At 48.2% G+C, this 26,379-nt stretch overlaps 5 protein-coding genes across 5 annotated transcripts; 3 read left to right on the forward strand and 2 right to left on the reverse strand.

Moving 5' to 3' along the window:
* Positions 1-4,797: 4,797 nt before the first annotated feature.
* Positions 4,798-6,300, reverse strand: LOC120675747 (CBS domain-containing protein CBSCBSPB3-like). The gene is made up of 5 exons (XM_039956954.1): positions 6,197-6,300; positions 5,999-6,126; positions 5,835-5,917; positions 5,498-5,587; positions 4,798-5,170 (listed from the first exon to the last, which is right to left on the reverse strand). Exons 1-5 carry the CDS (start codon positions 6,262-6,264, stop codon positions 4,868-4,870), a joined length of 672 nt encoding a protein of 223 aa, XP_039812888.1. The 5' UTR covers positions 6,265-6,300; the 3' UTR covers positions 4,798-4,867.
* Positions 6,301-6,395: 95 nt separating this feature from the next.
* Positions 6,396-7,142, reverse strand: LOC120675128 (transcription factor HHO5-like). The gene is made up of 2 exons (XM_039956213.1): positions 6,941-7,142; positions 6,396-6,844 (listed from the first exon to the last, which is right to left on the reverse strand). Exons 1-2 carry the CDS (start codon positions 7,140-7,142, stop codon positions 6,672-6,674), a joined length of 375 nt encoding a protein of 124 aa, XP_039812147.1. The 3' UTR covers positions 6,396-6,671.
* Positions 7,143-11,310: 4,168 nt separating this feature from the next.
* LOC120676608 (classical arabinogalactan protein 26-like) lies at positions 11,311-12,363 on the forward strand. Its single transcript, XM_039957922.1, has one exon. It carries the CDS (start codon positions 11,486-11,488, stop codon positions 11,936-11,938), a length of 453 nt encoding a protein of 150 aa, XP_039813856.1. The 5' UTR covers positions 11,311-11,485; the 3' UTR covers positions 11,939-12,363.
* Positions 12,364-18,999: 6,636 nt separating this feature from the next.
* On the forward strand, positions 19,000-22,000 carry LOC120677020 (pentatricopeptide repeat-containing protein At4g19220, mitochondrial-like). Its single transcript, XM_039958361.1, has one exon. It carries the CDS (start codon positions 19,135-19,137, stop codon positions 21,859-21,861), a length of 2,727 nt encoding a protein of 908 aa, XP_039814295.1. The 5' UTR covers positions 19,000-19,134; the 3' UTR covers positions 21,862-22,000.
* A 149-nt stretch (positions 22,001-22,149) lies between these two features.
* On the forward strand, positions 22,150-23,558 carry LOC120677023 (photosystem II reaction center PSB28 protein, chloroplastic-like). Its single transcript, XM_039958365.1, has 2 exons — positions 22,150-22,430; positions 22,688-23,558. Exons 1-2 carry the CDS (start codon positions 22,355-22,357, stop codon positions 23,152-23,154), a joined length of 543 nt encoding a protein of 180 aa, XP_039814299.1. The 5' UTR covers positions 22,150-22,354; the 3' UTR covers positions 23,155-23,558.
* The last annotated feature ends 2,821 nt before the right edge of the window (positions 23,559-26,379 follow it).

Raw genomic sequence — 26,379 nt, forward strand, 5'->3', positions numbered from 1 at the left:
GAGGTTAAGCTAGCCAGGGGCAGGTGGTGGCCGGAGCTCGTCGCGGGCTGGGGGGGGGGGGGGGGGGGGGGGGGATACCTCGGCTTCGCCGCCACGTCGTACACTTGTCCTTGGCTTCCCCGCAACGTTTTGGACTAATTAAGCCGGCCGGCGCCGGCGTTGCTTACTTGTTGCGGCGAAAACAAACACTCTCTTCGGCACCAAATCAGCCTGACAGTAGTGCTGTTGACATGAAATCCGGCCAACATATCTGAGTGTGCTAGAACGAAGATCGTCAAAACGATCAACAACGACGAAATTTTGGGCCGAACCGGTCTGACCGGTTGTGCTGACCAGTCTAACCGATCTAAGCAGAACGCCGCGTAGACCTAGAATAACGAGCTTGGAATGAACCCGTCAGATCTCGCAAGGCTAGGGTTGCTCTGAAATCAGTCAGACCGCTCGGGATGCTTTCAGATGTTGTCGAGACGCAAGAAAAACAAAAATTAGGGTTTGGAAAAGAACTAGGGTTTGAAAGGACAAAAATAATGTAAATTGTGTTGAATAGGTTGGGATTACTCTCAACGGTCTTAGCCTTCATTCATATATATATATATATATATATATATATATATATATATATATATATATATATATATATATATATATATATATATAGTAGCTCTATTGAGTACCCTGTGTATGGAACAAGCAATTCCATACCTGACCTAACATTATGGGCAGATGTACCCCTTCCAAGTCAGTTTACATGATGGTTATTCCTACATTAAATCTAGACATACTCGGATTACAAATGGGCCACCGATATTGTTAAATTTGGCTGTCAACATATGCCCCTCTTCTTTTTGGTGAGCTTTACAAGTCAAAAAACAAGTACCAGAATCTAGCTTGATATACACGTGTTACACAAATTATATTGGTCTAAAAATAATGCTAAAGGCATTATTATGTATCGGTCGTCTTCATCATCATACACTTTGCCATACGCTGAGATAGTATTTCTTCAAGTATCTCCAGCTCTGTGTAGAATTTCTCCTTGCAGCGTCTTCATAATGTATGAGTTTCCGGAGATCACTTTGATTATCTTGTACGGACCCTCCCAACTTGGCGATCATTTGCCAAACTTATTGCTTTTTTATCTTTTTGTGACAAAATTATCTTCCAAACCAGATCTCCAACCTGAAAAGATTTACTTTTTTTTACCTTTTTGTTGTAGGTTTTGGCCACCCGAACCTTATCTTTCTCAATCTCCTTTAAAGCCTTCAAACGCTTGTCGGTCACCTCATCAATATTGTCCATTATCAAAACATGATAATCAACTAGAGAGGTTATTTTGTTTAGCCAATCTATAAGCGTCCAGATTTACCTCAACAGGTAAAACGACTTCTTGACCATACACAAGTTCAAAAATAGTGACTTTGGTAGTACCATATCGAGATATGCAATGAGCCCATAATGCTTCGGATAATACTTTATGCCACCTCTTAGAATTTTCTTCTATCTTCTTTTTGATAAGTTTGATCAAAATCTTGTTACTTGACTCGGTCTGTCCATTGGCCTGAACTTAGTATAGAGATGAATTGAGCAATTTAATCTTATAAGATTTGGTAAAGACATGCACCTCCTTTTCATATGAATGAAGAATCTTAATTCGTTGTTAAAATTTGTGGAATACAGAATCTATAAATAATATGCTCCGTGATAAACTCAATCACCTCTCTATGTGTCATATTCTTCAAAGGAACTATTTTGGTCCATTTAGTGAAATAATATGTAGCAACTAACATGAAGTGATGCCCATTTGAAGATGGAGGATTAATTTGTCCAATGAAATTCGACCTCAATCTTGGAATGGCCATGGTTTAATGACGGGATGCATCAACATGGTAGGTCAATAAAAACCGGCTTTTCTACGCATCTACTTCATCGTGGGAGCCGATTGATGAATACTACAAATGCCTTCATAAACCTCGCCCATGGCGACTTTGGCCTAATCCGAGTCTAAACATTTGAGAAGTAAATCTTTGGCGGTTCGACAATAGTGCCAATCAAAAGATATTTAAAAGTCATACGCCGAATATTCTTCTGTACACCACGATCAGGATATTTCAAATAGGAGATAAGAGGAACTCTCCAATCCTGATCTTTGGTCTTGACAATTAAATCATCTTTTGCAGCCGAATTGGTGTTCTCAGTAGATTCACTGGTCAGACCGGTGTCTGAATCGGTTAGATCAGTCTGGACGGTCAGACCGGTTGCTTCAACCGGTTGGACTGGTTCGTCCAGAATCTGCAACTCAGTTTTTGCTCGCATCGACTTTCGAATGTTAAAGTATTTTTCGCAACATATAACCAGATGCTTGTTGTTAGTATTTCGTAATGTTTGCTTCAGATACAAGGTTACTCATCCTGATCCCAGAACCGGATCCGCTGCAGTTACCTCCCCTGCAGTTGGGTCACTGCCACGTGGGCCCCACGCGTGCAGGCCCCACACGCAGTGACTCAACTGCACGGCTGCCAACTGCAGCGGAGCCTCGTCCCAGCGGGTACCCTGATCCCGGTATCACTGCGGATGAAAAGCACCGCAGCTGCAAGTCACAAAGATCGCAGGGTATCAGTCAGCAAGCATCCATTGTTTTACAGTGAACATCACTTGTCATGGTTCAACTTCCATAACAATTTAATTTATATTTCTGGGAAGGCGAACAACACATGATCTGATCATTGCAGTGAACACAAAGGTAGGGATACTGTGAGCATCCATTGATTTGGCAAGGTGGGGACTCTGTAACTCCTCGTGGCCCTCCAATATCAGTCAGTGCACCGGCGGCCAATGCAAAGAACTCGCTCGGTCTGTCGATCACGATTGAAGAACCAAGGAGAAGGGAAACTGGACGCTCACGGGGGCTCTCGAATTGATGCGTCCTCCGATCCAGGCTCGCTACGCCGGCCGCCCGTTGGCCGCAGACGGCGGCGTCCGGCGGTCGACGTCGATCTACAGAGCAGGCGCATCGACGACGGTGACCGCGCAAGGCACGCAGATCAAATTTCCCAACGGGCCCTCAATAACAAATGGTGGGCTCAAGCAACTGGGCCCCCGATTGGCCCAGCAACGCTGCCGCGTCTCCCCCAACAGGTCGAGATCGTGGCCGTAATCCTCCGATCTAACGGTTCAAAATACTTCAGACGTGGATGGTAAATGAAATACCGTCCACCTTGGACTCACCTCGTCGCGCGCGTTCTCATGCTCGCCGCTCGCCGCGCTCGGCATCGCCGGCGTCGGAGCCGTCACAGCCTCACAGGAACCTCTCTGGTGTCACCTCGGAGGTCTTCGGTTGCCTCGCGCCTCAACTCGACGCATTGCACTCCGCGCGGCGGCGGCCGCAATGCATCTTCCCGGCCGCCGTCGTGCCCGCGGCCAGCGCTACCCGGGACGGCACCGCCCCGCCTCGTCGTGCGCATCTCCTCCGCCCGCAGCTCTGCTCTGCCGCGTCGAGGCGTTCCAGCGGCGAGGGTCCAGCCTGCTCCGCCGCTTGGACTTGAATTCTGCTGGGTGCTGACTGCTTAAAAGAGACGCACTTTAAATTTTAACTCAAATATGAATGATGAATTGATGATGATCGCTATGCTAATGAATTCGGGATGTAAGAGAGTGATAGACCCTTTAATCCAGTATACCGGGCCGAAATCAGATTACATGGATGGATGGCGTCTTTGATTTGATCCAAGTACAGTAGTAGTATTTCTAACGTTCCCGAGCACGACCGGGTGCAGCGTCAGCGACAGTGGGTGCGACAGAACCGTCAAATTAAACTGTTTAATTAAGTGTAATGGTCATCATTTGAACACATCAGACGCATTAGTTTAATTAAACGTAACTTGACAGCCTGTTTTCAACCCATAGGCCGATCGAAACATGCCAATAGTCTCGCACGATGACGAGCACAGACGGTACCAGCATGTTACATTTTCACAAAATAGATAACAACATAAATATTTACAAAATATATTTAAATTTAGAATTTATATAAAATAAAGGACAACATCGGAAGAGAATATAACCTGAGAGAAGAAAATTTGATTGAGAACAAATAAAACAAAACGACAACTACGAAAACGTGAGGACGTCACATCGAGCCCACTGATGCGAATCCTGGTTAGCTTCTATATCTAAAATAGGGTAAACAACAAACCCTGAGCAACTAGTACTCAGCAAGACTTACCCGACCAGTGGGTATAACTTAGCCCACATACCTAGATATGCAAGACATTTGGCTGGTGGTTATTTTGCAGAAAAGCGACTAAAGTAATTCCTTACTTTCATTATTTTAGCCCCATATTCTATATAATTTAACTCTAATCTAATATTTGCAGGAACCAACTATAGCAAAACATGGTGGTGCAATCAATAATAATTCAAGGTGTTCAATATTTTATATATATATATATATATGCCAGGGCTAATCTCTACCCTGGGTATGGAATACTTATTCCATACCCGAGACAACCAGAGCTACCGTCGCACTCCAGCGCCCAAGCCGCGCTCAGCCGGTTTTCCTCCCTCGCTGCAGCCCCACCGTTCCCATCCCGATTTTTTTTCAGACGCCAAGACGTGCGTCAGTTATGACCGAGGCCTCTCTCTCCGGTTTGCTGTTTTTTTTCAGGTGCGCGTGCGGAAAGAGAAAAACAATCAGATGAATCCAAGGCCGCAACGCTCCTAGTTTGCTCTCTCAGTTATAACTCAATTGAATTGTGACATGCAACAGCGAGAACACAATTAGCTCATGGAGTAAACTCATACAAGACAATGTGATATTTTCCGGAGCTTGGATTAATTTTTTTTAAGCAGGTCTTTTTAGCCTGCTACATCAATTACAACTGCAACTATAAAGGTTCAATATGAAACTACAACACATAGCTGATCTGTAATCTGCTACTACAATAAACACAACATAGCAAGTTTTCAAATGGGATAAACATAATTGGTGCTCTACTTCTACATTATGGCAACATGATTCCTCTTTAATAAAAGATCTTCCTTCTGGAGGGCAAGTCATCAGACCATAATGAACATCCATCAACTGAATTCCGTGGGATGGTTCTAGCTCTGACAATTGTTGTGCTGCTACTTTGTTTTTGGAATCAGAGTCGTCAATATGCAACTTCAAAGCCTGAAATTACAATTTTCACTCTATCAGTGAGGCAATGGGGTAAATAAATGCCAACTAGACTATTAATAAGCCGCCTGGCCAATTTTTCCAGACTCCAACTGAGTTGGGCTTGATTTGTCCAGGGCAATTCATCATACTAAAATAAATAGGTAAACAATATTTTATTGCTGCACATACATGACATCAATATTGTTTTGTAGGGGGTAATGGATACACCTTAATATTAACCATGAAAACCAAAATCTAAAGTGCCACTGTATATGATACACACTCAAATGGCAGTACTTTAAGCAGACAAAAAGGATTCACATCAGAGAAAAGAAAAACCTTTAATCGAGATGATTTGGCATTGAGCACAGCACCAGCAAGATCAGAATCTGTAGTCAGGAGCACCTTGTCACCTTCATCATCCTCATACTGCATAGAACAACAGCATCAAATTTTAGCTGCTGCAATTATAGTATACACAGTATTCTAAAAAAGCTCACACATTAAATTCAGCAGTGCTTGAGAACAATAGAATACACAATTGAAGTACATAATTCTTCATGAAGATGCAGTAGTGAATCTAAAATTTGTATATCAGACACAGAGCACCTGGTTCTTCTCTATAAATGCCTACACAAAGTTGAAAGCATAGGGATGCCAAATGAGTCAAGCTTACCAAAAGTTGAACTGTGCTCTTATCACCACCAATGCCTAATCTTTGCATTATAGAAGATATCAACTCATCTAAACTCTTAGACCCTGGAAATTGAACAAATAAGTTTTTAGCTGAAGCAAATGAACCACACTTACATCTCAAATAACTTCAGAGTCAGCACCTACCACAAGTAAATCTATGCAAACGTCCATTCTGGTCCCGAAGTTTAAAGACAAATGAATTACCAACAGCAGGAGGATACATACTGCTCCTGCCATCCCCAGCCTCTGATGGCGTTACTAAAGATAAATCACTGCACAAAGCAATAGTTAAGGTAGGCATTGTATTTGAGAGGGAATACAAAAAGGAAATATTAACAAGACCTGTGACTATCAAAATCCTCGTCTGGAGGCTCTAGAGCAAGAGCGGAGTTCCAGAATTTCTGCATCATTGTGTTCGCCACATCATTTGCTGTCCCAGGACCTCCTTCAAAGTTCAGACAGAAAAACATGCCATGAACCAAGATTACTAGGAAAGTCGACACAAAAAAGGGAGGGAAAGCATGGGCCATAGAGAGAGACCATTGAAATGGCTGCATGAGTAAGATGCAGAACATCCAAGCAAGCAGCGACCCGGCCATCTGTTCACAGTGGGAAAAAATCGGATGCTCAATATGAATACCAAAGGAGGAAACTTTAGGTCGAGAAGCATAAATGTTTACCTCCATCGAGAACAGGAATATGCAAGAATTTGCCATCATTTCCAGCCATTGCTCTCGGACAGGCCATCTTCCTCCTCGCAGCTGACGGTGGCCGCCGATGAGACGGCGATGCCTGATGTTGAGAAGTGGAGGGGGCCCTAGGGAGATCCAGACTGTACCTCTGATTCCGCATCCTCCCGGCCGGAATCGCCGGTCCAGAGCTGCACCGTGCTCATCCACTTGCTCTTGTCCCCGGCAGCGCCATCCTCCTCCGTTGCCTTGCGATCGTTCTTCGTCTTCGTCCCCGCCTCCGCCTTCATGACATCGATCACTGCGCACACGCCGCAGCATCGCCGCATAAAAAAACCGCCCCCAAAAAGGAAAGGCACAAGAACAAAAGAACAAAAAAGAGAGTAAATTTCCTCACCTTCGGCGAGGAGGCGCGCGCAGAGCGGGAGCTCCCGCCTGAACATCTCGATCTTGCCCCGCTCCTCCTCGAGGCGGCGGATGCAGGCGTCCACGTCCGACGCCGGCATGTCCCTGGCCTGCTGGACGGCCTTGGAGGCGAAGTACCTCAGATCCAGGCTCAAATCGGAACCCATTCTGATCTCCAAGATGTCAAGCCCCATCGGAATGGATGGATTGAATTGAATTGAATCTACGCTGTCCTGTGTATTGGAAGGGGGAGCTGTGAGGCGGATGGGAACGGAGGAGGGTGAGTCGAGGACGCGGCACAGCAGCGACAGGCTACCACCGGGACGGCAGGAGGGGGGCAAGGGCACCCGACACTGGAGCTCGCCGGGTCGGCACGGGACGAAAAAATGACGCGTCGACAGAAGGGTGGGGCCGGGGCCGCAGCGCCTCACCGGGGAGGGCGCTGGGGTGGGCGGCGCAGAGCCTCACATGGACAGCAAGAGGAGAAGAGGACACCCGCCGGGGAGGGAATGGCGCGGGCCGGCGGGAGCAGGAGCTGCAACTCGCCGGGCGGCACGGACGCCGGCGATGCAGGGAATCGCGCGGGCCAGTGGCGCTGGGCGGGGCGGGCGTAGGGAAACAGGGGGCCGGCGGCGCAGGGAATCGCGGGCCAGCAGGGCAGCGGCGCTGGGCGGGGCGGACGCAGGGAAACAGGGGGGCCGGCGGCGCAGGGAATCACGGAGCCGGCAGGGAAAAACCGCTCGGATGTGGTGGCGAGAAAACCGGGCGGGGCCGCGGGAGGTGGGAACGGCGCAAGGGGGGAAAACGGATGTGAAGATGCGTGCGGGTCGGATCCGGGGGGTCGGATCGGGGGTTGGCTCGGGTATGGAATTCCTTATTCCATACCCAGGGTTCCTAATAGAGTTACTATATATATATATATATATATATATATATATATATATATATATATATATAACTCACATTGTAACATTTTGCTACGATGCAGCAAAGAGATCAAAGCCCTTATAACCGCGAGACACGGCGAATCGATCCGATTTAACCTTGCAAGGTGGACCTAACCAACACGGCACGCAAAAGCCCCGTCGGACCCCACGTACCGACCTTTCCCCTCCCCGCCTCGAACTACATAACCGCCCCACCTATATATAGTCAGTTGAGCTCAACGTGAGACCACCAAAAGTAAACATATGCATCCCGTTTCTCCGCGACTACTCGACTCGACCTAAGGGGTGGTGATGAAGTTCTGTACTTTCGAAGCGAAGCAGTACTCGACTTATCGGTTTCGACTACCTCCTACTCCCGGCATGCGGTTAGTACAGTTCAATCCCCGATCAGCACTGCCAACAACGGCCGGTCCTTAATCGACACAGACGGGGCTAAGACACCCAGGAACCCTGTCCTGCTGCCATACCTAAATATCATCATCTTTCCCCGTCCGATCTCAATTTCCATTCATTCTATCTCGAATTCAATAACTCATGTTCTGGAATATATATACATACTATATCTCGCGAGTAACCAGAAATTACTCGACTTCTAAACATCCTATATCTCACAAGTGACAAGAAATCACTCGACTTCTACCGAGAACTATTAAGCATATCATTACTATCGTCCTATACCCACTAGTTTCAACTCAAGAGAACCTAGGGATCATGCAACTAAGATTTCAAACAACTCCTGAAACGTAATGCACAAGTAATAAATATATATAGTGAGTCATAATTTAAAATAGTAGGTCATGCACCGGGACTTGCCTTTTGCTGAGCAAGGTTAGTATTATTTGTGGCCTTGGGCTGGGTCTTCACGAACTCCTTCCTGGGCATGCATTGCCGGTTCTGGACTTCACGACCAACTTATAGACGACGTCCTCGGCTACGATTCTACATGAGTGCATATGAGATACCAATTAATGCAATTGCATATTTCTAAAAATACATAGGCGATCATTGACCGAGCATAAAATAGACTAATGAATTACATAAACTCGCATGGTTGTCCGTAATAGTGACAATAAGTATTGCTATACATTATGTTTTAAAGTATTCCTTAATTCTGACCAACGCCCGAACGAATTCGGAATTACATTTAACTCCATTACTCTTAACACGAAGTCATTAACTAATATTATAATCGCATATAAAATATGGTTTAACCCCTCCATACTCTAACTGTAATCCAACTTAACATGATTAAAGATTCGGAGGATTATTATCTCAAAATTAGATATATAAGATTACACTGATACGGCGATACAAACTTAATCCCTAATTGCTAGGAACATTTAAATTACCTGAGTATCGACTTAGAGTATAAATTAATACAAAATATAACCTAACCTGCAAGGACACTATTCACATATTTTTCATAAATTTTTATAGAATTGTATATGCAAAGATATTATTTATTCCTAGTACAATACGCTATAGAAAATTTTTTAATTACATACTAAACTATGTTTTCTCGATATGAAAATTTTACAGTGAATCACTTATAGCTAAACTAGGTTACCGCATAAATCTAATAATTTTTGGACTGACAGACCTATAGAAATTAATTAAACAAGTCTAAGCACAATTTAAATTTTTGCATGGGCAAAAAGATCATGTCACAAGAATTAATATTTTTCCCTTATAGATATAGGCATAACCAATCTAACAAAACTAGTTTTTATGTAGTCTACAAGTTTTCGTCAAATGAATAAAAGTCAGAAGATCCTACCCGGCCATGGCCGGCGGCGTGGCGAGCAGCTCCCGCCAGTGACGAAGACGTCCAGCGGCGGGGCATGGTGGCGCGGCGGCTAGTGCAGCCGGGAGGAGCCGGCGCGCACGGCAGCGCGGCTCGGCGAGCAGTGGCATGGTGGCAGCGACGGCGCGACGAACGAGTGCGGAAACTCGTGGAACGCGATGGAACAAGGAAAGCACGAGCATCAGTGCATCCCCTAGGTTTGATTTGAGCCGTCGTTCGGGGAAAACTGTGGCCGGAAGGTGTGGTTCGACGTTGAGGTCCATGGCGGCGCCTATGGTGGCTCTGTGTCACTGGGGAGAGCTGTTTCGGCGAGGGACTCGGCCGGCCGAGTGTGGGGATCGAGGGATGAGCTCGTGGGACTCCTATTTGTGTGAGGAATTGAACTTTGGTGGCTTGTGTGGGGAGTATTGGAAAAGAGGGCGAGCTCGAGCTCGAGCTCGTTAATGGTGGCCCGGTTCTGGAGTTGGGCTTGGCGATAGTGCAGCGCGCGAGCGGGGAGGGGGAAGAGGGCAGGCAGTGGCAAGGAGCTCGGGAAGGACGGCAGGGGGCCAGGCAGCGGCTTGGGCAAGGCCGACGGCAGAAGCTCGGTTCGGCTCTGCTCGAGGAAGAAGAAAGGGGTGAACGTGCGTGCGAGAGGTTTCGGGAACAGGCGAACTGGCTAGTGTGTGGAGACTTACGAGAGTGAGAGAGTAATAGAGATAAATATCCTGTCCCTATACAATGCCAGCAAGAAAATATCACTCCACCGTGAACCTACTCCAAAATTCATTAGATAGACTAAAATTCTCATGTTGGTCACAAATTTAGTATTAAGTCAAAATAAATTTAAAAGTCGCTCAAACATGGTTACTTTGAATTAACAAAAACCAGCATTTCATGTGATTCGATATTTAAATTAGAAATTTTAATTGATCTCTTTGAAAATTTGTTCCGGGATGATAAATGCATCATTTGGCATTCAAAACATTTTTTAAACACAAATTTACTATCTTTCATATTTATGCATTTTTAATACTATTTAATTGTGGAATTGTATAAACTCGTGCTAAAAAATATTTTAAAAGTAATTCAACATTACATGTATTAAAATGCTAGACAAATTTATTTAATGTCTTTATACATGAATGAATTAGTGCTAATGATCATGTTAAGCCTGTGATTAACCCTAATTACAGGTAATTAACAACTGTGGGTGTTAGGGGGCGTTTAGTTCCCAAACGCAAAAAATTTTGGGTGTCACGTCAATGTTTGACCAGATGTCGGGAGGGTTTTTCGAACACTAATTAAAAAAATAATTTCAGAACTCACTTGGAAACCGTGAGACGAATCTTTTGAGGCATTTGACTGCATCGTTAGCACATGTGGGTTACTGTAGCACTTATGACTAATCATGCACTAATTAGTCTCAAAAGATTCGTCTCATCGTGTACATCCAAAATGTGTAATTAATTTTGTTATTTAATTATATTTAGTGCTTCATACATGTATTCAAAGGGGAGGTGAAAATTTTTGGGTGAAAATTTTTGGTAACTAAACGGGGCTCTTACAGCGGCGGGCGGGCGCGAGCCGCCATGTAACATGTGCGGTGTGCCCACCACCCCGACCAAACCCCAGAACCAACCCAACCACAACCAGACCACCACTCACCTCTCCACTATCTCACTCGCCATGTAACTGCAAGGCCGCAGCAGGGCACACATCGCCAAAGCAATCCTCCGACCTCTCCGCCTCGCCCTCGCCCTCGCCACGCCGCCATCCCCACACCAACACGCGTGGGCAGCGACCGATGGCGAGGGCGCGCGCGCGCGGCCATCTCCTCCTCGCCGTCCTCGCGGCCGTGCTGGCGCTCCACCTCGCGCCGTCCTGCTCCGCCGCGCCCGCGCTCCGGGCGTCGTCCATCTCCGCGGCGCCCGCGTACGCGCCGCTCCCGCGGCTCCCGAGGCAGCACGGCCGCCCCCACTCCGCGCTCCCGCCGGCGGCGTCGCTGTCGCCGGACATAATGCCCGTGCTCCCCTCCCCCGCCGAGGACGGCGCCGCCGCGCCGCCGTCCGACGCGGAGCCCACCATCCCGTCCAGCCCGAGCCCGCCCAACCCGGACGCGCTCGAGCCCAACTCGGCCCTCGCGCCCTTCGGCTACGCGCCCGCCGTCGCCGCGCAGTCCCCCGCGCCGCCGCCGGTCCGGCTGGCGACCGTGGCGTGGGCGCTCCCCGTGGCGCTGCTGGCCATGTGGTCGGTGTAGTGGAGTGGGCGAGCCCTCAGCCATGGTCCTCACCTCTGCTCCTTGTGGATGAGAAAGCAGGCGCAGGCGACTGGGGCACAGCATGCCTCTCTCGCCAGCCTTCAGGCGTGCAGGAAAAAGTTGGCCTTTGGTTGGTCGGGTTGGCTCTGCAGCTTCCATTGCACTACTCCTGTCCTTGTGAAGAACTGCTACACTAGTCCGTTTCATTTCATCAGTGTCTAGTTCTCTCCTGTAAATTTTAGTTTTCTGTTGATTCATATTTTTGGGAGGAAGGGTTACATGATGTCATAGCCTTTTTTGTTTTGTTTTGTGGCCTTTGTTAAGTTCAAATTATTTGGGTGATTCTTGTAATAAATTTGGATGGAGGGATTATTAGTATGTGCTCAACTATGACACCTTATGTGAAGTTCAAATTGGATTTCCTTGATTGCTTGTTTCATACTCTACCTTGACTGCTGATCATTCTTCAGCTGCAGCAGAGGCCCTTCCTCACATAATGGTCCTCACAAGTGACCCAAAAGGCCACAATGCATCAGAGGCTATTCTTAGAAGCAATCATAGTTTAATTATGTGATTGTTTTGCTGCTTCTATAATTTGCAGCTCATTAGATCAGATCATTGGTAGAATCGTTTCTCATGCTTCTATTAAAGCATAGTAACCTGGAAAAGCATATGATGGTTTCCTTTCCTTTGTATCCCTGACTTTAGGAATAGAAAAAACTCAGGAAGGGAACATGATAATTCACCGGAAAGGGTACAGTAGTGTGCAGCTGGAACTCCACATCGAAATTCTATATTCTCCCTTTCGTGCTCCTTTTAGATTGGCATCACACTTTAGGTTCATCATCACCTCATGATTATCAGCATAAAGCCTCTGGCATTGCCACTTCGCCAAGAAATTAACTTTGAAGACATGATCAACTGCAGGCATGTGATCTAGCTCATGGTTTGAGACGCCCATGATTGGAGAAGAGATCACGTGGCCTCTCTCAACTGTGTGTGCATATCTTACCAAGAACATTAATTTGACTGCATGCTGTTTCTGGAAACCAACTGATAAAAAATTTCAAATGCGTTTTGATTGAGATGAGGTGAATGGTTCTTGCCGTAATCTTAGGATGAAGTGGAACTACAGTATTTTTTTCCTTAGCGGTTAATAGCTTGTTAGAGCTTATTTTAATTTGAGGATCACCACACCAGTGCGAGTTCTCCGTGACTTCACCTAGGGCCTTCTTACAGCTCTACTCTTCTTACTGCAGTAAGTTCAGATGCAATGGCCCCCTTTTTGCACTTGAACCTGAAGAATATATAAGAACAGATGTAGCTGCTAGGCAAGTCTCATTAACCATGATGTCCTCACCAAAGTAGGAACGAGAATACGAGATGTACATGTGTGATGTGAAGATAGACAAACTGCTCCTAGTGGCATCCAATGATAGGAAAAAGACATCCGCGATGAAGATGGGATCGGTCGGCCTTGTCGTCGTCAGGCTAGCTTCTTCACGTGCAGTGTCCATTTGCCCCCAAGCTCCATCTCGACGAATTACCCGGCAATTATAGCTCGGTAAGTTTGTTTGGCCTTTTCACTAATCGCCGCCAGTATTACCCTTACCCAGCCCAGTTCGATCACCTGCCATTTGGCGTTTTACTGTGGCCGTGGCCTTGAGAGTTGAGATCGAGGAGGAGCAGGTCGAGCTCGAGCCCTACTATCAAGAAGGCAACAAGAAGAGTGCCATTGAGCCGGCCGATCTGTGAGCTGTGCGCGATCGATGAGAAGATTCGCCTGCTTGTCGTGCAGGCTAGCCGTAGGAGGAAGGCGCCAAGGGATTAAGTAGGCAGTCACGTGCTCGTCTGCTGCCTGATTAGCAGGCTACTCTCCGCTCATACTGCGAGACGAGAGACGACGCCCGGAGCAGTTGGGGCGCGAGACTTTGTCGGAAGTTCTTTACTCGTAAACCCCATAAACATAAAAAAAAACATCACATCGAATATTTTGACACATGCATGAAGTAATAAATGAAGTTTATTTATAAAACTTTTTACATGGATGGGCTGTAAATCGCGAGACGAATCTAATAAGCCTACTTAATCCATAATTTGCAACAGTAATGCTACATTAACCATATGCTAATTATGGATTAATCATGGATTAATTAGCATCATTAGATTCGTCTCGCGATTTACAACCCATCTGTGCAAAAAGTTTTGTAAATAGACTTCATTTAGTACTTCAAATTAGCAAGATTCCATCGCAAAAATTAATTTTTGCGTTGGAACTAAACACGGCCTTTGTCGGAAGAAAAATCCCTGATGACATGAGGAATACTTTACGTCATGGGAGGCTGGAGCTGGGCTAGTGGTGCCTGTCTCAGAGCAAAGTTAATAATATAGCTAACAAGTCGGCTGTAAGAATCCTTGCAGTCTTCTTTCAGCCCACCTGTATAATAGTTAGTTTTTCACAATTAATATATGGCCCACTTATCTCTCTCACAGATTTTCTTGGTTCTTCTGTCCAAGCCGGCGGTAATCTTACAGCCCGCTTCTCCTCTCTCTCTCCTCTCTTCTCTCCATCTCATTATTTAGCCGGCTTACAACCAGCTATAATACTTGCTCTCAGAACAAACTAGTTAGACTGAGTCCAATAAGGGCAGGCAAATGCTTTTTGCCTCTCCAATCGGCTACTGTAGCGCAAGCATCTGTCTCCAACAACATAGGCAAACGAGACGCCTCTCTCCTCCGACGCATTTTCCTGTGCCGCAGAGCTCACGCATGGCCGTACCCAGGCGGCGCGATGCGGGGCCATCGGAGACGAGAAGCGCCGCCATCGGTGGCAGCCTGGCCCGGCGGGAGCCGGACGCGGGGCGGGGGCCGGACGCCGGGACGCGGGCGGTGGCGGCCTGGCTGGGCGGCGCCGGAGCCGAACGCCGAGCGAGGGCGGGGAGCGGCTGGAGCGGGGACCGGCGGCCTGAAGGGAGCCGGACGTCGGTACACCGGGCGGGGAGCGGCCGAAGCGGCGCGGCGTACCCAGCCTCCACGCCGGTGGAGGGAGGAGCAGCCCGGGCCGCCTCTCCCGCGCTGGCCGGCGGCTCCTCTCCAGGCCGACGGAGGAGCAGAGGCGGGGTGGCGGCGGCGGCGCGTCGATCCGGGGGCGGGCGGAGCTCCTGCGGCGGCGCGGGGCAGCACCGGCGGAGGGAGGAGCAGCCCGGGCCGCCTCTCCCGCGCGCTAGCTACTCCTCCGGGCTGGAATCGAACACTGGCTCCTCCTCGTCGTCGTCCTTCTCCGGGTGGTCCATGTCGCTCCGTGAAGCATCCCCTGACAAGAGAAGACTTAAATGTGATACAAATATCAGCCCCAGGAGGCTGATAACACATTTATTACATCAGATGGTACATCACTGTACAACTCTACGCGGAAGTGGGCAGGGAAGCACCACTATCGCAAGGACAACAACTACAACCCAGACAAGAACATAAAGCACGAAGAGGTCATCAGAGTCTTGCGCCATACGAAACTTGGTGACCCTATCCACAGGCAAGGTTGGGTGCAGAACGGAACCCCTACTCAACATCCTCGGGAACCAAGTCTGGATCTTCCTCTATAAAAAATTAAGTAAGGGGGTGAGTACAAACGTACTCAGCAAGTCCAACCACACCTACAAAGGGGGTATAAACAGAATACATGCACAGGATGGATCAAGGATGAGGCTAGGTTTTGTTTGCGGAAAGCTAATTTTTCATGCATGGGTTTGTTTGATAGAAAAGGGTTTTCCAAAGCGATTATCTTGTACCGAGTACACGTAGAGTTGATCCACACAGGTTCCAAGTTTTAAATTTACTACCGGGCTTCTCATCCGCCGTAGCACACGGCACAACTGCCGGACACTTTCCCAAAACAACTCACGCCAACACATCCATTCCCAGAAGAAACACTAGTTGTGTGACCAGACCGTAACTCACCCAGTACTGTGGGCACGGCTATTCGAATAGATTTTAACTCTACAGAGGTATGCAACTTTACCCACAAGCAGGGTACCACAGCACGACCACCTTAGTGTTGTTGCAGATCCCAACAAAGCCATTACCCACCTTAGCTAGACCTGACTAGCCACCACGGGATCCACCAAGGGGCCATTGACCTATCTCCGAGGTTTAACCGGGGCATAAGTCACATAGAGCTTATCCCTTCTCTTTGATCACCCGTTGCTCTCAGCTCTCCTGATGGCTATCAGACTAACTAGTGGGTTTTATGCTAAGCCGTTGCCCATACAACGGTCGAGTGGTTTGCACGATAGTGGAGTTAGCGCAAGATGACACACCAACTCGGTCCTTAATTGTGACGAGATGGATATCTCCCAACCTTGCTCAACCACACAGGTACGAGCACACCATTCGGCAATTCACACAGAAGTGCCATCCATCCCGTCTAAACTCATCTTTCGAAAATTCCACATTTTCTCTTCCCACGCACTCACACATTTTCCTTTTATAAAACAAGTTGTACCGTGTTTAAGGTCCTAAGCGTTCTAGCAGCGATTAACGTCCAAACAAATCACATTCAGCCATTAATCTAGGTGGTCAAGGAATGGTTATAGCAAATCAAGGGGTGGCTATCCAACCATGTTTTCAGCAGTCAAAATATATGCAGTTTTGTAAAACAGGCCAATAGGTTGTGTTTATAAAACTGGGATAAAATATGCATCAAAGGATGAGATTGAACTAGCCGTTCTCAAAGCCTTCTGGGAAGTCCTAATCGAGATACTGTCCTTCGGGTTCGGGGACGCGGAACTGGTCCTCGTTCACTTGCTCGCGGTACTGCTCGTCGACGGGTTCTCCCTCGTTCACACCGTGATCTACAGCGCACGCAACCAAGCACACAATCAAGAAAAAGAAATAAAGGTTTTATCGTTGAGCTCGAATCAAAGAAAATTAAGATATGGAGATAGGAATAATATTTTTGGGTGATATTCCAATGGCACGGCCAAAACTATATTAGAAATGGTGTGGTAAAATTTCGGGGCAAACGGAGGATTTTTGGCGCATGAAATGACAGGTTAATGGAAGGTTTAGGGCTAAACCGGGGTTTAGGGCCTCTTTGTAATTATTTTTGAGATGGTAGGGGCTTGATTAGAATTTTGGAAAATCGTTGGGTTACTCTGAAAATGGGCAGGGGTTTATTTAGAATTATTTTTATAAAGTGGAGGTCTCATTTTTAGAAAGGGAATTAGTAAGGGCTTTCTTGGAAAAGGACCTAGAGAGGTGGGTGGGTTATTTTGGAAAAAGTAAAAAGGGGAGGGGACTCAAGGCAATTTTGCCTTTCTTCTTCCTCCCCTCGACACAGAACAGAGGAGGGGAGAGGCGCACGGCGGCGCTTGGCGCCGGCGAGCCAGGGCAAGGCGGCGACCATGGAGGGGGGCAAAAGCACGAGGGCGTCGAGGGGATTTGATTCCCCTACTTACTCGGGGCTGGGGTGGCGTGAGGAGGCACGCCCACGGGGGCGGGCGGCGGCCGGCACAGGTGCTTGCGGCGGCGGCGATGCAAGGCCGGGGAGGGAGCTAGGGGCGGCGGCAGTGGTTGTGGTGCTGGGGAGCGGCGCGGAGGCCCTATTTATAGGCGAGGTAAGGCAGTGGAGGAGGGGCGCGGCGGTGGTGGTGGCCGGCGAGCTCGGCGGGGCGCCATTAATGGTGTTCGGCCGCTTGTGCGCGTCGCGGAGCGGCGTGCGCATCGAGGACGGCGTCTAGGGGCGGGGCGCGCACGTGGCCGGTTGCTGTGGCCGACGTCGAGCTCGGCTCACGCTCCCGCGTAGAGGCGGCACAAGCGGCGGTGCTGTTCGGATCGACGGGCGGCACGGTGATGGCCGGGGCCGCGTGGGACGCGTGCTGCGCGCACAGGGCCGCGCGTGCGGCGCGCGGGCAGGGGCACAGGCGTGAGCAGAGCAGCGTGCGGGGAGCGAGGCAGTGAGGAGAGGGAGGGAGGAGAGAGAAGGAGGAAAAGGGAAAAAAGGAAAAAAGAAAAGGAAAGAGAGAGAGTCGCGGCGGGATTCACGGCGGCTCACGCCGCGCGCGGGGAGCGAGGCAGTGAGGAGAGGGAGGGAGGAGAGAGAAGGAGGAAAAGGGAAAAAGGAAAAAAGAAAAGGAAAGAGAGAGAGTCGCGGCGGGATTCACGGCGGCGACCGCGGCCGGACGAGCACGCACGCCGGTCGCGCGACGCGCAGCGCGTTGCACGGAACGAGGGAAAGAAAGGGATAGGACGGCGATTGAATTCGGGTGTCGGGACGGCGAAAATTTCCGGGAAGGAATTCAAAGGATTAGGGGCTCGGTCGAAAAAAGAGGTTTAGGAATGATTGGAGCTCAACGATGAAAAGGAAATTTTGAAAATTATTTTTAGCGCGTGATTTATCTTAGTAAATTTTTCGGGATGTTACACTCCGGCCGCCACGCTAGTGCTTGTGGAGCCCGGACCCCGGGTGCTGCTCCGAGTTGCTGGCAGAGGGAGCAGGCCGCCGCACCGCCGCTCGCCGCTGGCCGTGCCCGGAGGAGGCGGCGCGAGCGCGAGGCGCAGAGGAGATGGGGGAGCGGAAGCGAGAAATGCGATTGCTTGTTGGCTATTGGAGCCAGTGGAATGGGAACCAAACGCAAATCACTGTACACGCAAGGCAAACCGCAATTTGACTTCAAAAAATGCATGCTGTTGTTGGAGTCAGTCTTACCACTAGTATGGTGACCTCAAATAGTAGCACAATTCCCCGTATACTATATTTTTCATCTGGATCAGAGAACTGGCTCCGTACTAGTATTTGAAATTTGGTCTGCACTTCAGCATGTTTAGCGATTTTAATTCAAAATGTATCCTGGGATGTGGTTGGGGTTCGCCAAATCCAAACTATCATTATTTCGGGATGTGATTTTTTTTTTGGAAAAATTTCGGGATGTGACTAACTTGGGGCTCATAACAGAGGCCCATGCAATAGCCTATTGATGTGCCGCCCACGGGCCACGGCCCACCCCACCAGTTGGACTCCTCCACATGCGGGCTGTACCGCAAAACAAAACAAAAAGCGTGGTCAGTAGTGGGCTCCACGAGGGCCCGCCACCCCTTTCCTTCGTCCGCATTCTGAAGGATCACAAGCCTCCCATGCCGCCGGAGCAGAGCTGCAACCGCCGGCCTACCACCGGAAAATCGACGCACTGCCGCAGTGGATGCGACGCCAAACTCCGAGCCTACTGGCCGGCAACTTTCTCCCGATCTCGTCGGCTCTCAGACCTCCGGTCGTCCTCGCCGCTCGCGCATCTTCCCACCATGCGCCCGCGGCCGACGCACACCACCTGCTCGACGAAGCGCCGCGCAGGAGGGCCAGCGCCATCGTGCGCGCCCTCGCCGCGTCCTCCTCCACCGGTGACGCAAACGTCATCGCGTCCCTCCACTGCGCCTCTGTCAAGTCGGGGGCCGTGCTGGACCCGCCCGTGCGCACCTCCCTGCTCACGGCGTACGCCAGGGCGCGCGACGCGGGCGCCCCGCAGGCGCTGTTCGGCGAGGCCGTCGCCCCCGACGTGATCCTGTGGAACGCGGCCATCAACGCCTTGACGCTGAGTCGCCGGTACGACGATGCCGTGGCTCATTTCCGGCAGATGGCTTGCGAGCTCGGGGTGTTTGATTCGACGACGGTGGTCGTCATGCTGTCGGGGGCGTCCCGCGCGGGTAACCTGGGGCACGGGATGGCGCTTCATGGCATGTCGGCGAAGAGGTGCCTCGATGCTGATCACCTGAGCCTGTGGAACGCCCTTGTTGACATGTATGCAAAATGCGGCGATTTTTACTCCTCAGAGGTGGTGTTTCAGAGGATGCCCTGCAGGGACACCACCTCATGGAACTCTGTGATAAGTGGAAGCATTTTTAACGGACTTGCTGAGGTTTCAGCTTGGTACTTCAAGGAAATGACCCGTTCCATCTTTCAGCCAGATGAGGTGAGCCTCTCTTCTGTCCTCTCAGCTTGCTCTCGTCTGGATGATCTCTTCTCTTTTGGGGAGTCAGTTCATAGCTTTGCGGTCAAACTCGGTTATGAGGACACTACATCTTGCTCAGTGGCTAATTCCCTGACAACATTCTATTCTGAGTTTAGGCTGTCAGAGGCTGCTGTGAAGGTATTTGCTAGCACTTTGAACAAGAATTTGGTATCATGGAATGCTATGATCAAGGGACTGGTAGAGAGCGACAGAGTCAGCGAAGCCCTTACTGCTTTGTGGGAAATGAGATTGGAGTACCAGCCAGATGTTGTCACTTTGGTCACCATAATTTCAGGCTGTGGTGGTCAAGGCCTAGTTTCTGAAGGAAAAGCAGTTCATGGATACATACTCAGAAAAGGATTTCTTCATGAGGAGGCGTCCGCAGGGAACAGCTTACTTGATTTCTATTTGAAATGCGACGAGCCATCTACTGCGAGCCTGTTGTTTAGGACAATTCCAAGAAGAGACTTGATATCGTGGAACACAATGATTTCTGGTTACTCAAGAAATGATTCACTGAGAGAAGAGGCACAATCAATGTTCAAAGGGTTGCTTTCTGAGGGCGGCTTGCACTGTAGCATGACCACTATGCTAGCTATCATACCTTCATGCTCTAGTGCGGAAGAACTTAGCTTTGGCAAATCACTTCATTCTTTCAGCTTGAAGTATGGATTTGCTAGTGAAGTTTCAGTTGTTAATGCGTTGATACACATGTATATAAGCTGTGGTGACCCATTGGCTGCCTTTTTGCTGATAGAAAGAATAATACCGGTGTCAGATATTGTTTCATGGAATACAATCATAGTTGGTTGTACACAGAATGGACTCTACAAAGATGCATTGGAAGCCTTCCAGTTCATGCATTCCTCTTTGCCTATAAATCCTGACAGTATTACATTTGTTGGCATCCTGTCGGCATGTGGAAACCTTAATCTGCAGTTACTAGGGAAATCTATCCACTGCATGATCTTGAAGCAATTGCTTGCTTCCAACTTGAGGGTGAAAAATGCATTGTTAGCCATGTACTTGCGCTATGGAGATACTAAAAGTGCTGAGTTAGTTTTCTATAGCATGGGAGATAAAAATTTGTGCTCCTGGAATTGTATGATCTCTGGCTTCGTGCAGAATAACAAAGGATGGCGGGCATTGCAGTTCTTTCGGAAGATGGAAGACTGTGTACCAAGTGAAATATCCATAGTCGGTATTATATGTGCCTGCACACAACTTGGGGATTATCAACAAGGAAAGAGCATACATGGGCATGTGGTCAGGTCTGGTTTGCAAAAAGATGTTTTTATTTCAGCATCACTTGTTGATATGTATTGCAAGTGTGGAAGGCTGGATATTGCTGTCAGAGTATTTGAAGCTTCTGCTGAAAAATCAATTGCTGGCTGGAACTCCATGATATCCGCCTTTGGTTTCCATGGCCATGGATTGAGATCCATAGAACTTTTCTGGAAGATGATTGATTCTGGAACAAAAGCAACGAGAAGCACTTTTATTGCTCTTTTATCAGCTTGCAGTCACTCTGGGCTTATTGATGAAGGATGGAAGTATTACCACCTTATGTCAGAAAAATTTGGGATCATCCCAACACCAGAACATCATGTGTGCATTGTAGACATGCTTGGGAGGGCTGGTCGGCTGCAGGAAGCACACAGATTTGTGGAGAGTTTACCATCCCAACAAGCACATGGTGTTTGGGGTGCACTGCTAAATGCTTGCAGTAGCAAGAGTGAACTCAAGATGGGTGAATCCATCGCGAGGCATTTGCTAAATTTGGAGCCTGAAAATAGTGGATATTATGTAACTATTTCGAACCTTTATGCGTATAGAGACATGTGGAGTGGTGCTGTCCAAGTAAGGAGCATTTTGCAAGATAAAGGACTGATGAAGCCCCGTGGTCATAGCATTGTTGGTTAAACAGTGAACCAAGTTCTAGTTAAACATTATGATTTATGAACATAAGGTAGACTCTCCTTGTAAAAACAGAGTAGGCAGCAGAGCCTTGGAGTCAGATACCTGTCTCGCATTTGAGAGAACCTGGAGCAGGTACGATAAAGTGAACAACCTTCTTTTGTGATTCTTGGGTGGGAGAGGAGGAGGTCAGGCAGGGAGGGTGGGTTATTCTCTCTGCCATGCGGGACCCATCTAGTGGCAAGGGCATACGTACAAATACTCGAAACCTCAGAGGTTGCCATGAAGCGGTTGTTAGAAGGGAGGACCAGAATCCAGAGGGGATGATGGATGGCTGTCCTTTGGACACACCACCACCCAATCACCCCTTTCACTTTCTCCACCCTCTGCACCACTCAAACCCCCAGCTCTCCCTTCTTTTCCCCTCTCCTCTCCTTTCCTCTGGACACCAGCTTCCCCGGCCAGCTGGCTCAAGAGCCACACCAGGCTGCACTGCAGGATGGCCACAGTGATGAAGGCTCTCGCCGTTGGCTCGCCGGTCTCGGCACGGGCACAACCCCATAAGTGCGTTGCAGGTACAGTCCCCTTTGAAACTAGTCATTCAGTTGCATGTGTAACTCTGTTTCAGTTTATATTACTATTTGCTATATATGTGCAGTTGTGCACTGAGGCCATTTTAGTTCTCTGGCTACGTTGTCTTAACACACGACTGTACTCTCTACTTCCATGTTTAACATTGGCACGCCGGGGTCTCAAGATCAATTTCTGCTTCCGAAGTTACTGCCACTCTCATGATGGAGCCGTTTCAGACCCTGTTCCTATCTATTTTCAGGTGCCACTAGCCAGCAGCAGAGCCTGCAGTCGTCCTTCAACGGCGTGTCCCTGCAGTGCCGGCGGTCGTCGCGGCCGTGGCCGTGCGGCACACCCCGGTCGTCGCTGGTGCAGGTGGTGATGATGGCGAAGCCGTCGATCCAGTTCATCCAGGGCACGGACGAGCAGACGATCCCTGACGTGCGGCTGACCAAGTCCCGGGACGGCACCAACGGCGTGGCCATCTTCACCTTCGAGCAGCCGTCGGTGTTCGACTCGTCGGCGGAGCTGGGTGACATCACGGGGTTCTACATGATCGACGAGGAGGGCGTGCTGCAGTCGGTGGACGTCAGCGCCAAGTTCGTCAACGGGAAGCCGGCGCGGATCGAGGCCAAGTACGTCATGCGCACGCCCAGGGACTGGGACCGCTTCATGCGCTTCATGGAGCGCTACTCCCAGGCTAACGGCCTCCAGTTCGTCAAGAACTGAGCTCCCTATCTCTCTCATGGCTGGACTTGGAGGTGGAGGTCGACGTCATGGCAATGCTCCCCGTTGCATCAACTTGGCTTCACTGCTCCTTTTTTTCTTCTTATCTTTTTCTCACACTGCCTTGAGTTCCTATGAGCCTGGTTTGTTGGATGTCAAGTTTTGCCAAGCTAAAATCATGGCAAGCTAAATAATAGGCATGTCAAATTGTAGGCATCGTCAAATTGTGGGTAAGAAATTTATTATGACTACATTGCTCAGTGTAGCTTGAGTGGTGCAGATACTTGTGTGCTGGGCTGGTAAGCTTGACACTGGGCTATGAGGTTCTGTGGTGTATGTGCCTGCTATTTCTTTTTCTTCCCCTGGTGATGTGAGTGAAATTTTGCAGAAAAAGAATTACTACAAAATGCAAGTTGGGAGGTTTGCATGCGCACGTCCATGAGGTGAGAGCATCACAGATGACAGATGGAGACTTCCTGCCTGTTTTAACAAGTTTATAGTAACTTGCCATAGTTGTGGTCACAAATTTTGAATTGGCCGGTTTTTAAATGTGAATCAATTGATAGTCAAACTTTATTGGTATATCATGATTTTGGTTCGGGAAAAAATCTGAAAGCCAACCAATCAGACTCGCTACCATTGTGGGCTGGGCCGGTAAGGTTGACACTGGGCTGTGAGGTTCTGTGGTGCGTGCCTGCTATTTCTTTTTCTTCCCCTGGTGATGTGAGTGATTTTTTGTAGAAAAAGAATTACTACAAAATGGGAAATTGGGAGGTTTGTCTGGGCACGTCCATGAGGTGAGAGCATCACAGATGACAGACAGATGGAGACTTCCTGCCTGTTTGGCTAAAGCCGGTCCGTTAGCTTGAATTGAGAAAAGGAGTCTGTCAGATGCTTTGGGTCAAACAAAACGGAAGAGAATTTAGTATCATCTCACACACAAACGGCAACAATTTGCAATCAACGCCAGGCTGCATTTGGCCCCAATTGTGCAATTAGGAAGCAGGTTGTGCTAGCTTAGCTGTGGGCATGACATGACAAGGGGTTTATCAGGAAGAACTGGCAGATTGGTGGTGGTTATAGGTTGACTCGCTAGCTTGCAATTGCAACTGGATATGCGGCCGTTGTGTTGCGTACTCGGCCAGGCTATACAGGCCATGGGGACACAGAGCATGTGGCCGCACTGGAAGCCAGCCTAGAATTACTATTCTAGTCTGCAGCAAATTGCCCCTCTCTCATAGAAAGGGATCTGTCGGCCTGTGCAGTCCTTTTTGGGTAAGCTTCGTGCTGTCAGCTTGGTATTCTCCAGTCACCTTCAGTACCTTACCTACCTATGCAGGGTACACATAGCTCTTTAGTTCTCTTACAAAAAAAATAGAGAAAAGAAAAAAAACATGCGCATAGATAGCTAGGATATTTTGATCATCAGTTTATCTTACACTATATCAGCAACTGCCATGGATATTTTGTAATTGACTATTTTTTGGTAAACAGCTGCAGAGTTTGGCTTTTCATAACCTACTAATTCGCTTGCTAAAAAGAATGGATAAAGTACTTCTAAAACCTGTCAATTGAATCCTACCAAAAGGATTGATAGCATCAGCCTCATGGACATGCAGAGTGGTGTGTGTTACGAATCTATGAACCAACACCAAGTTACTGCCAACTATTCTACAACAATTCAATATTCTACAACAATTCAATCAAATCGTCATCGTCCATCGATAATCGGTCGTTTTTCCTTTTGAAACTGCCCTAAGATATATATCACGGCCCAAGCATCCATCTATCAATCCAGTAGCTTTGATAAAGACCGGCCTTCACTAGCTAAGTATCATGAAAGAAGGAGCATCCTCCAGTTGGAGCTTTGGATCTGCACCCTGCAGCAGTGCCCCAAATCATTCGGACACATCTTCGCCGTACTATTACACTGACTAGACGAGGATAGCATCATCAAAAGCACATCGAGCCATTCAGGGTCTAGTGCTTCTTGCCCCTACCCTAACGTTTGTTCTTCCCCTTTTCTCCTCGACTTCTCTGATAAAGTTTAATAAGTTACCAGCATCCACTTCTCTCTAATCATACACCCACACATGGCTGTCGTTTCTGAAGATTAGCATGTGAATCAGGCCCCCATGATATATCCCCCCTGAACCCTGCAGTAATTTCACGTTTCATTCAGGTGTGTGAATGCCAAACACCTGATCTCATGTGTTCCTGGGCCAAGCAAAAGTTCAGATGGCTTTGAGTTGGAGGAGCAGACATGCCAGCTCTGTTGTGGGAGGATTGACAGCGAGGGTTCCGATCGTCATGGGTGTGAGGGTGTCTCTTGCTGCCTTCATGTCCTTGTCCACCACTCCTCGGGTCCAGGGCCTTCTTTTGTTACCATCTGCCAAGGGCACGGTGGAACCCAAGTTTTGACACCACAATTGATAGGTAAGTTCAGGAAAGGATAATGATTCTTTTAGTAGCCTGAATTTTGAAATAACTGGACAGGCCCGTGTCATGCACTACTGAAAACGTCGATGAGAATTCTCCATGATAGATATGCCTCGAGAAAATCCACATGATTGGTTATCAGTTTTGGGTATCTTCTTCCTCATCCTGCCTGGAAAAGAAAAAAAATCCATTTTTGACCAGATCAGCTCGAATATTTTTTTCTCCCTTTGATTTCAATCAATCATGATGAGGAGTCAGCTTGAGCCTATTGGTGGTAATATTTTCGTTTCACTAGTGGCTTTACAATCCTCCATTTTTTCCAAAAATAAATCATGCTATGTTTGAATCTTCAAGTGGTCCACGAGTTGACATGACCTCCACTACCCTGTTCCAGTCAACCCTACTAGTCTGCACCAATCACCACTGCTCCCGCCCGCTCACAGTAAAAAAAAAACCCGGCACGATAAAGGTTGACCCGTCGCACGTTTTTACCCACACCATTTGAATTGAATTAAATGAACTTAACCGCTGAAATAGTAACTGCAGAGTTTGAGCACGACACATGAGCATAAAATACAAGCCTGTGCACAGTTGCACTACAGAAGATGAAGAAACCATTTTTTTCCCTTCGGAAAGGAATTAAAGAACAACAAAAAAAACAAACACACACCTGCTTGAAACCGTTGCAGCAAAGCAAGATCACAAGGACAACCTCCATTGTCTTCTCAAGCTAGCTACTAGCTCTCTTTTTTCTCTCTCTCTCTAAAAACACACAAAAAAAAAAACCAC

The sequence above is a fragment of the Panicum virgatum genome, chromosome 5N (genome assembly GCF_016808335.1).
Source record: "Panicum virgatum strain AP13 chromosome 5N, P.virgatum_v5, whole genome shotgun sequence".
Taxonomy (NCBI): domain Eukaryota; kingdom Viridiplantae; phylum Streptophyta; class Magnoliopsida; order Poales; family Poaceae; genus Panicum; species Panicum virgatum.